This window comes from Palaemon carinicauda, chromosome 16 (assembly GCF_036898095.1).
Source record: "Palaemon carinicauda isolate YSFRI2023 chromosome 16, ASM3689809v2, whole genome shotgun sequence".
Lineage (NCBI taxonomy): Eukaryota > Metazoa > Arthropoda > Malacostraca > Decapoda > Palaemonidae > Palaemon > Palaemon carinicauda.
In genome coordinates, this window is record NC_090740.1 from 108,748,676 (window position 1) to 108,760,672 (window position 11,997).

The following is an 11,997-nucleotide window of genomic DNA, read 5'->3' on the forward strand; positions in this document are numbered from 1 at the left end:
ACGTACTCTTAATGTTTCACGAAATTTTAGATACGATCGAAAGAACTGTTAGAATGCAGTATAATCTCTCTCTCTCTCTCTCTCTCTCTCTCTCTCTCTCTCTCTCTCTCTCTCTCTCTCTCTCTCACACACACACACACACACACAAATGCAGGGGACGATGTTGAGGGGAAGATAGTGTCCTTGTCTAGCCAGGCATTGTGGAAAGAATGGATAGCATGATAAAAAAAAGTGGTCCTCTCTCTCTCTCTCTCTCTCTCTCTCTCTCTCTCTCTCTCTCTCTCTCTCGAATGCAGGGGACGATGTTGAGGGGAGGATATTGCTCTTGTCTAGCCAGGTATTGTGGAAAGAATGGATAGCATAATAAAAAAGTGGTAGTCTCTCTCTCTCTCTCTCTCTCTCTCTCTCTCTCTCTCTCTCTCTCTCTCTCTCTCACACACACACACACACACACACAAACACACACACATGAATGCAGGGGACGATGTTGAAGGGGAGATAGTGCTCTTGTCTAGGCAGGTATTGTGGAAAGAATGGATAGCATAATAATAAAAAAGTGGTTGTTAGCACCCGAAAAAAAAAATCCATATCCTCCGAAGTCCGATATCCAAAAGGTTTCAATATTCAAGATACTTAAATCACCATACATTACTGCGACCCTAATCACAAACTATTTAAATCGTATATAAATGATAAGAAATTAACGAAATAAAGACACCTTAAAACATATGACAAAATGACTAAAGGAGTGGGGAGAAATTAAGTGCAAAAAGATAAATTTAAGACATAGCACTACAACGACAGTCTTTTCTTAAAGGTAACCGTAGGAAGCTGAAATTTTGTGTGGTAGTTTTCTTACTGTCTTATCTGAAAAGCCACTAAGGTCACACAACTTCGATTTGATGAAAAATAACTGCAATTAGCGGCTATAGAACAGTATAGCGAGGTGATATTGCTGCCTTCGTTTTAAGCTGACAAACTTTAGAAACTTCCCATTACTAGTTTCCAGATTTTTATTTAAAAGTAGATAATCCCGAGGATTACTAACAGAGCTGGAAGGATCCAGTGGTCATTTGAACGATTACTGAAGTCCAGTGTTGCTAGTATGTTCCTAGCTACTAATAGCTTTTAAATCGATTAACAATACTAGCCAAGCTACAATCCTCCCTTTAATAACAAAATACTAGAACAACAAGTGTCCTTTCTTGGAAAATTGCACAGAAATAAGAGAAATTGTTAAGTCGACATAACCTATGAAAAAGAGAAATAATTATAAAATATATAGAAATGCTTGACACATTTGAGCTAATCTGTTGTACAGAGAAGCCAAAATACATTCTTAGAAATAGGGTATAATAAGATTAGTATTTAATGTGGGCAATAAAATTCGCACCGTACTACACGCACAGGGATATCAGATTCAATAGCTATAAACCTTTTTGGACATACCGCATCGATTAACAGAAAAAAATAAGCCGTGACACAATGAAAGGCCCATTTTCTTTTTTCATATTTGAATAACGATCACATTACTGATTGTCCCTGAACCTTAACATTCCATCAAATATTTTATTTAACAGTGTCTTTTTTTTTCTTTCTCCGGTCGTGAGAAAAGAGGTCTGGTACTGGAAGGTGTCAGTGCCGGTCAGCAGTTTGTGGCTGTTCCGTCGGACAGGCAGACGTGGAATGAAAGGTGTTCTGTAATCCAACCACGGGCTAGATATAGGTATCTCAACCGTGAATCCAACATGCTTGTCCATTATATCTTACTCTGGTCGTTCCTGGCTACAGCTTTTGTCTTTGAAGTTCATGGTAAGTTAATATATAAGTATGCATTCTTAATGGCCGTCAGTCAATCTTTACTTGGAATAAGTACTGCTTGTACAGCGTTGGTTGAAGAGTATTTTTTCTTCTAGGTCCTAGTTTTAAAAATTCATTTCATATACTTTTATACCTGGCTGTTACAGCTTTGATTTCTTTTATACATGGCTCTATAGCAGTCTCCCCCTTCTAGACAAAGACATTATATAGATCACATTGTTAACCTCTAAATACCATAAGATTAACTCTTGGCCGGATATTCTTAATGCAGTGGGGAATCAATCCTCGGTCTCACTCTAATTGGAGAGATAAAATGGAAACATGATTTTACCACCTAAGAGGGTAAACCATCTTCAAAACTTAATTGGGACTAAAAATGGAAAGCTGCTAGGCCAAAAAATGTCAATCAGATATCCTAAAACTAAGAGAGACGAATGAGTAAATCACGAACCAATTCAGTTTTAAAAATTAGTGATTTTTTGGTTTGGCTATTCAACCTCCAAAGATTATGGATTAGCTTTGTTTTTTAACAGTGAAAAGAAAAACTAATTATGATCATATCTTGACGAATGTTAATTGTCGAGGCGCTAAATATTTTGTTTAATCGCTAAAGTGAATCAGAGAGACATTAAAATGGTATGGAGATAAAAGCCTTCTAAATATAAAGAATATTCTTAAACTTCCCAATTCACCCATAATAATCCATGAGGTGTCGCAATTTGATATCATTTACAGTTGCAACGCAAAAAAGACATAGTATATCGCATAGATACAAAATTAACCGTTTGGTCTGCGAACTCACAATTTATCTTAACAAAGGAACACTCACCGTTTTTTGCCAAACAACGCAAAGCTCTTCCGCCCTTGTATGATCTACAAGCAAAGCAAGATATTAATCTACACATTGACATTGAGAAGCATACTTATCTTGTTGCTGGAGTTTTTTCAAGAAGTGTTCCTTCAAGTCAAGACGTGTTGCGCAGATACTGCATGGGAACCGTCGATGTATATTTAAAAACGACACTTGCAGTAAATTCGTTTCCGCGTTGTGTACTGGGCAGCTGCTTATACTAGAATGAATTAGTTATACTGAACGATTGCTGAAAGTAACCTATTGTCTCAAGACTCAAGACTTAGGTGATATTCAAATGAACATAAATAATGACTCGGTGCCAATATCTAGTAAAGTTCGAGATCTAGGTGTGTTTCTTGAATGTAACCTGTCTCTAAATGCCCAAATAAATAATGTAATAAAAACTGCTGGTTATCATCTAAGAAATATTGCGTTCATAAAAAGTACCTGCACGAAAACTCTGTAAAGAAACTTGTGATAAACTGTATTACTACTGCAACTCTATCTATTACAATTTACCAAAAGTGCAACTTAAGGAATTACAAAGCATGATAAACAGAGGGGAAACACTGATAAAAGGTGTCCCACCTAGAAAAAGAATCACCCCTATACTAATTGATTTACACTGGCTGCTGATTAAAGCGATAATTGATTTTAAAATATGTTCAATAACCCACCAAGTTATCAGAACCGGGTGTCCAAAATACTTAAGAGAATTACAACATATTACGAAGCCAACAAATCGAGTCGACACTAAAATAGTTACAGATGGCTTCTAACTGTTGGAACCTAGATTTATTTCTACTTTCGGCTCCAGAGCCTTTAAATATGCGGCCCCGAGACTATATATTAAGCTCCCACGAAACATTCGAATGATTGACGACATTAAGGCTTTCAAGAGGAATCTAAAGACTTTCTTATTTCAACAGTCATATAACAGTGACGATTTAACATCAAATGAACAATACTCGATATGAAACATTAAATATTCTGAACGAAGAAAGTAAAACGACAGTGGAGGTCCTGTAGAGAGTGGGGTTTCCCTGCTGTATGGGACCAGAAAAACAGCCATCAAAGTAAGTAAAGTAAGTAAGTAATTGTTTATATATTTATTCAATTACTCTAGAAATTATTATACTATTATGGGCAAATACTTTAAGAGTAAATTCTTTGTTTTTCATTTATGTCAGTTTATAACCAAATTATTTACTTTACTATTTTCATTACGGGTCCCACGATATTGAGGAGTTAGCTCAATGCTTACTTAAGCCAAAGTCTAAAGAAAGATATATGTAGATCTTGACTTTAGCTGGATCGAAACAATAATTCGATCACTGGTCCAAGTCTAACGCCAATAGGGAATTATTTATTGCCCACCCCATGGCTATGATAACCTAGATCAAAACATGGGAAATCTCTTCAAACCCCCATCTATTCTTCTATTGCTGAGATATGATGATAGTTTCAGTGAAATTATGTACGCTATAAAGAAGAGGCATCGTCTCCCGCCCATATCAAGGGCTCACCCAATCTTTTCTAACGGTTTACAGCTGGCGAGATGTTTCATCATCATCATCATTATTATTATTATTATTATTATTATTATTATTATTATTATTATCATTATTTAGGCTGGCACCTCAATTGGAAAAGCAGGATGCTATAAGCCCAAGGGATCCTTCAGGAAAAAATAGTCTTGTGAGGAAAGGAATTTAGGAAATAAGGCTTTATGGTAGATAGGGGAAACAGACCCCTTTCCAACCATTTTTAAAATAATATATGACCTAATGGGTTTCTTTCTTTCAAAGTGAGGAATCCTTCATAATACAATAATATGACCTAATAGGTTTATTTCTTTCAAAGTGAGAAATCCTTTATGATACAATAATTTTCATTTAGAGCAAAATCTTTCGCTGTAAATAAACTAAGTATCAGGGAATAAGTGAAATGGGAAATATTTTATGCAATAATAACCCCTTGGGCGTCGATAAATTCTGAATCAATATATCATCAAAATCCCATGAAGAATTCGGGTGAAAAGGTCACGCTGCGTCGAGGTGCAAGAGGTTTAGGGGTATCATGCTGTTGCTATGTGAAGTCAAAACTGAAACAATTTTGACACTGACCTGAAATAAAGGAAGCGAGGGTGAATGGAAAGTCGAAGACAAAAGAGGTGGTTCTAAACAAGAGATCCTACATTGCTGCAAAGACCATTTAATAACATCTATATATATTAATGACCCTAACCCCTAAGGGTTCTTCTTATTAAGATGATTCAAGGACAATTCTTATTCGCAATTGTCTGGCCAAGTGAATAAATTGAAAACTAGAGGGGCAATCAGTAGAGCGCAGACCTCCACCGCGTAAGTTTGTTTCTCGACCTTTTTCTCGAGCTTGACCTTGACCATTAACCTTAATATGTCTTAATTGGTGTGGATGTTTATACCCTCAAATAGGAACCAAGGTTAAAGTCTCTGTCACAAGGATGTCCAAACATATGGCTGATTATGAGATATGGAGGTTTTGCTTGTCCATGACCTTAACCTTTGATCTTCTAAAATGTAATCATTTCCAGATCTTTATACAACAATTTAAAATACCTACAAGTTTCATTACTTTACGATTAAAATTGTGGCCGTATGGTTGATGCCCGGAATTGGACCTTTTGCTTGACCATGACCATAGACTCGACCTTGACGTTCAACCTTAACATGTATTAATTGGCACGGATTTTCATACACTCAAATATGAACCAATATGAAATCTTTAGGACAATGATGTCCAAACTTATGGCTGATTACGTGAATTGGACATTTTGCTTGACTCTGACCTTGACCTTTGACCATGACCTTCCAAAACCTAATCAGTTCCAGGTTTCTAAATAACAGTTAATCCCTGAATGTTTCATTACTCTACGATTGAAATTGTGGCCATGAAGGTGTTCACTAACAAACACACAAACAAACGCATGATATCTAATGTATATCACTTTAAGATAGTTGGAGAAATGACCATCATAGCAACAAAATGGTATAACTATATAAAAAAAATCATCAGCGCATTTTCAATATTGTAAAGATATTTCTTATTTTACAAACAAAATTTTTAATCACCTTGAACTAGCCAAAAATAATTTTTCTTTTATTGAGGCTCAAACAGCTAGGATGTCAAATGTAAATGAAGTTTTAAAAGATTTACGAAACAGTGTTATGCATGACATGAATCAGTAACGCATCTTACACAATGTTCAATGAAAAGACCCATTTAATATTTACCATTCGCTGATCATAAAGCTTAATAGTGGAATTGATTTTAGATTTTGAACCAGAGACCTCGCTCTGGAACCAATGAAGTCATACCTCCGTCATAAATATTTAAGTCTTCAAACATTATAAAACAGGTTTTGAGACACTAGACACCGCATCTGTTCATAAATGCATAACTTTAATAAGTTTAAGTAAATTCACTAAGAAAATAATCAATAAAAATTTAATTAAAATGATTCCATAATGACATGACTCTTTACATCATCTAAAATATTACCGATGGTTTAACATATTTTGAGCAGCAGCAAACCAGAACTTGCTCAGCGGACAGTATTCTGTCACAATGTGCAAACGGGTATACTGCTACCGTTCAGAACAGTGTTTCTAGAACTAATTTTGATATGACCTTAACTACAGTATTAACCTGGACCAGCGACCCTAAATGTGTGAATTTATAAAATAATACTTTACTTACTAGCTCTTACTTGTAATTGTCTTCAAGTTAACATTATTCCCTTTATTACAAGTTTATATATACTTGTGGAGAAAACTTTGTGTTTTTGTTTAATTGTTGAGTGGGAACTTGTTGTGCCGGGAAAGTCTCCCTACATCATTTCCTAAATATCAGCAGGGGAGAAAAAGGAGCGCCATCACTCAGGGCACAAACGCCCTGTTAATAATTTTAATGACGTAGTTCACGAACCATCACTCTAAATGCAAAAACCTGTACTCTGTCCAGAGGCCTGAAAACTCCACACGTGAAATAAAGGTAATTTGATGGCCTACTCTGGCTTTGTCAGGTCTAAGGTCATCTACACTCTTAGGCTCTTTTTCAGCTCCGTCCCAGGGACCCCAGTGAGATGCTGGACAGGAATCTTACGTTAAGTAATTATTGAGACAATAACAATGGATGGGAGCAGTGATGTAGTGAAAAGTAAAATTTAAAGATATGGATCTTTACCTTCGAAGCACAGATTAAATGCTAAGTCACTCGTTAACACACTATTACTCTTTAGTTATCTAGACTTACTCCTTGCAATGTATCGGGTATACTGTCCTGAGATTATATATGCATAATAGACAAAGTCAAATAAATGATGGAGTAAAACTACAAAGCTGTGATTGACTTAATCTTGCTTTATTACACAAATATACATTGAAAGGAACAGACATCTGAACACGAAGTAAAGAAGATCAAAAATACAAAATATGATAAAAAGAAATGCAAAGTAATAGAAAATATGGTTGCATAGACTCGTGGTTTTATGTAATGATTAATGATTGAAATGGGGTCGGACATGCGGTCCTGTGACCCCAAGACTGTGGTAGTCTCAAAAGAAAAAGTGATATGCAAAATCTGTACACACAATCCAACGCACACAGCCCGAAATATGTAACAGCCAGCTAAACCTTAATCAAGTACAAAATAATCTAAGCTAAAATGGGGGAAAATTAGTGGCCACGTGTTTTTACCTGCACTCCTTACTTGGAAAATAGCTCTTGTCCTCAAATGGCTGTTATAGCTTGTTCGATTCAATTGCTGTTGACCGAATAGTTTGCGCAGTTAGCACCCTTGACTGGCCAACCCCTGGAGTCCTCACTTTTGGTAGAATAGCGTTTACCAGGCTCGTCTTCTTTTGTTTGGTGGGAGTCGAGTTGGGGGGGGGGGAGCCAGAGATACACGGATTAACTGACCAGGTCGGTCACCCGGTCACAACAGCTGCTCGTGCGCGAATGGGGCAACCCTTAGGTCGCATGGGTTCACCTGGCTTCACCTTCCAAAACAGGTGACGGTCATTGGGTGTAGGGTAACCCAGCGGAGGTGCCATATTGAGACTTTAGAGCAGGGCAATATATTGTTGTAAGGAGGGAATAGGAGGAAGGATTTTGTACAAAATACTTAGAGAAATCTTGCTGCTCTAAGGGAATATACATATACAAATATCCTACCAATTCTGGTTTGCTAGAAATTCAATAAGTGAAATTAACAGACCCTAATTGGTACTAAGAGATATACACTGCATCTAAGTCAGCAGCATTAAAATTATATTAAAAACCAGTGTAATTTATTTTGACATACGTAGTTTGAGGAAAGAACCATTGTACTCCGGCGTAAGGCTTTTACTGTGCGTTTCTAGGCTGTGACGTCACGAACATGACGTATGATTTTGTCAACAAGTTTAGTTGGTTTAAAATAGTTCTCCCGATGTTTCAGTGAAGAAAAATAAAGTAAGTGTGGGAGCGAAGGTTTAAGGGGTAACTACAAAGTGAGGAAGAAGTGAAGAAAAATTCTTCACAATACTTGCACATAAAATTTGGATAAATTTTAAATAGAAAATAAAACAAGTCAAATAAGACATGACCATTTATTTGTATATCTGATCACCCCCAGAAATAGAAGTTTCTTTCAATGCCAAGTACTCGCTTTTCTTTACTTCACCGACAGGTTTCCGTGATTTATAGAATTAATAGAATTAATTATGTATTAAAATTGGAATGACAAGGGCCAAAATTGAAATAAAGACTAGAATGAATTATAGAACTCAAGGCATTTTCACAGTGACTACCTTGAAACTGTTTCATTTTGTGTACAACATTTTCAAAGTTGGGTCTAACATTCATTGTTAGAGCACACCGCAGTATTATTTCAAAGTTATATTATATTCTTTAAAAGTAATTCATAATAAAGCTAATCAGAAGCCAACACACCTGATAATGCAAAAACATTTTTTTTAGTATACCAACGTGATATGAAATTACTTCAATACAGCATCTGACAAGATGAAATACCACATTTCATAAAAAACAAAACAAAATCTTTTATTTTATGTGATTATTATATTATATTCAGTTATTTGCTCACAGCAAACCAAGAATTTGTACATGAAGACAAAATAGTTTTTGGGTTGGCATAACTAAGAAAGAGAGAGGAAGAGGTAGGTAAACAGATAGAGGAAGACAGGTACATATTGCACACATGGTAACTAAAAGATACAAAAAAAGACAGACAAAAAGCAGGGACAAAATAGCTGTGACAGACAGGTACATATTGCACACATGGTAACTAAAAGATACAAGAGGAGACAGACAACAAGCTGACCGACAGGGACAAAATAGCAGAAACAGACAGGCAGATGGAGGTAGGGACAAACAAGCAGTCAAGGGCAGAGAAAATCAGAAACAATGAGAGATGTGATTGTGAGGTATGTAGGTGATTTTTCTTGTATATTACATCCATTTGACTAACAAACGGTCAGACTCGGCAAGAAACCTAAGTTTGTTGTCAGAATTGTGTAAGTAAGTGGTCAGAGCCGTGTCTGTGATCCCGTTAGCTCAAGACTGAAAGACCATCACTACTTCACACAAAACAAGCATTGCATATATCTTATTTTTTTTCTTTATATTTATAAACACAGATATGAAGCATGCAATACTGCCCTGCAATCTACAGTAAAGAGTAAAAACAGTATATGCTCTCCAGATTCCCCAAAATAACAACATTAAATGTGAGATCATCAAGAATACTAAGCTCATCAACTGCACTCCAGACAGCAGGAGACTAAGAATATTTGAAGCTGTCCTCATACTTTGGGAGAACCAATCACTTAATAAAACACAAGAGATGTTCCTTTTCTCCTCCTGCGGTAGGAACAACACACCAAGAATAGACTCCACCAATCAAGACATCTCTAATCAAGACAACTCTGATCAGCGTTAAACAGCCCGCCTAGTACAGATACCTTCTCGGTGAGCACTTTCACCAATCAAAGCCCAGCCGTCACAGACCAAGATGGTGACTCATGGCTTATGAGTGAATGGCACGGCAATCTGACTGAAACTTGGCCACTCTCGACGAACGTCTCAGCAAATTATGAATCGCCACGCCACTGACAGCCCACACCGCCCAAGGTGGCCAATGTAAATTCACCGCCTCTCTCCATGAGCGACGATTGCTATCAAGATAATCGTTCCGGCCATTAGAGCCTGAGGAAGGGAAGTGAACCTCTCAAAATCTGTGGCTGCTTGCTGTTTTTTCTTTATCTGACTTATAAACTCTGCATTAAAAACGTCGATTCGTGACTTATCATAAATTTGTCTAACTATTACGAGAAATTACTTTTTCCCAATTACTGGCTGAATAAAAAAAATCGGAAAAAAAGATACTAAGAGGTACTGAGAAGATAGAATACAATATTAATACTACTGAAGTAACCATTGTCATAAACAAAAGTTGCCTTAAAATGGATCTACTACCTAAATAATAATAATAATAATAATAACAATAATAATAATAATAATAATAATAATAATAATAATAACAATAATAATAATAATATTTTCTGGATAGAATGTAATTTTAGCGACTAAAAAGTTGAATGAATAAGAAGACGAGAAAATATGCCATTCCAGTAGTTTCCAAAATAGGTCTTGAGAGTTTTTAAGAAGATCCCTGGAGCGACTTGAAAATAGTTTACAACTGGTCCTATTTTAATTTTTAGCAACAGCTGATTTATTATAATAGGACAACGTAGAGATTCTTCTGGACACCTGAAAAAAAAGGCTGCTAATAAAACACCCACACACTCATGCACTCCCCATAGTAATATTAGCTTTCTTGTATTGCACTTTTACTCGAATAGTCCCTGAAGACCTCTGGTATGTTTATAAGTACCATGGAAATGGATCCTCATCAGCTGTGTCCTTCGGGCAGGGTGCACTCATGCAGTCAAGGATGACCTGTGATGAGTATCGGAAGTGGTCCCCCTTCCAATGGGAGAAGTATAGCAAAAGTCAGATATATTAGTCTAACAGGGACTCTGCTCCATCGGGGTCTTCCCCCCATTCCCCAAGTACTCTCTCTTCCATCCCTTCTCTTTGATGTCTTAGGGCGTTCAGTCGTAAAAATGAGGTGACCTTTGAATCTTTGAGTAAGACCAACCATTTCCCTTGGAGTAATTGAGGGGCCTCCTTCTCAGAGGGATCCTTTACCTTTCCCAAAGGAAAATGCCTTATTGGTAATGTGAACCGCGTAGGGTTAAGTGGTTCCCTGTTGAAGTGACTTAAGCAGACCCTTGCAGCCAGACAGCAGCCTGCAGCCCCGATTTTGAAGGACATCAGACCTTCAATGTCTGTAGCAAAACCTGTAATAGCCTCAGTCCACTTTTGGAGGGGTATTTTTCTCCCAGGCAGTCTTCCCGTGAAAGGCCAGTGATGAAATGTCTGAAAAGCGAGTGCCTGACCATCGCCATAGATGAAGAAGCTCTCTTTTGGAGAGTAGCTCTTTGAAGCACGCTTGTAGAGTTGTTCATCAAATTCTCTGTTATCCTTCCTCTTCAGAGGAAGATAGTAAAGTGCACAGATGCTCTCTATCTCATACGTCTCTCGCATAAGCGTTTCATCAGTCCATTCCTAGACACTCCACCTAAATCTAATTGCACTTCATCCAAGGGAAAAGCTCTGTAGCTTCCCTCAGACACACCTCATCTAAGAGTGCTTTAACTAGAAAGCAGATACAGGGCAATCAGGGCCTCAGACTTCATGATGACAATCAATCTCAAGGATGCTTACTTTCAAGTCCTAGTGCATCCTTCATCCAGAAATTCTTTTTAAGAAGCAGTATTCAACAAAGTGTACAAATTCCATGGCCTTTTGCTTCAGACTCTCAATGACTCCAACTTGTTACAAGGGGTACCGCTCCTGGTCCGGCCCCTGAGTACCTGCTCTTCCCAGATGCGTCCAGGGAATGTAGAGGTGCAAACACCCGTCAACACACGATAATGGATCGGTGGTCTGATCAAGACTGCTAAATTATTATTACCATTAAAGAAAGAAGTTTTACCATCCCAATGAGTCAAGCTTGACTCTCACAGGGCTGGCTCGAAATAAAATCGGGATGTAAAGAACTATAAGATTATCAAATTTAATTGATAAGGAGAAAAAAAATACATGGAAAAATTAAAACAAATAGATGTATGTACTGTATATACTTATATATCTTTAAAAATTCTAAATATTGGTGAATAGATGGATGAATGGATAAATATATATATATATATA

At 37.0% G+C, this 11,997-nt stretch overlaps 1 protein-coding gene across 1 annotated transcript in view; it reads left to right on the plus strand.

Annotated features, from left to right (window-relative positions):
• Positions 1–1,674: 1,674 nt before the first annotated feature.
• LOC137655086 (uncharacterized) overlaps positions 1,675–11,997 on the plus strand; it is a 37,369-nt gene continuing 27,046 nt past the window's right edge. Inside the window, exon 1 of the mRNA XM_068388981.1 lies at positions 1,675–1,812. Within this exon, the coding sequence (XP_068245082.1) occupies positions 1,749–1,812 (64 nt within the window). The 5' untranslated portion in view covers positions 1,675–1,748. The remainder of the gene's footprint in view (positions 1,813–11,997) is intronic.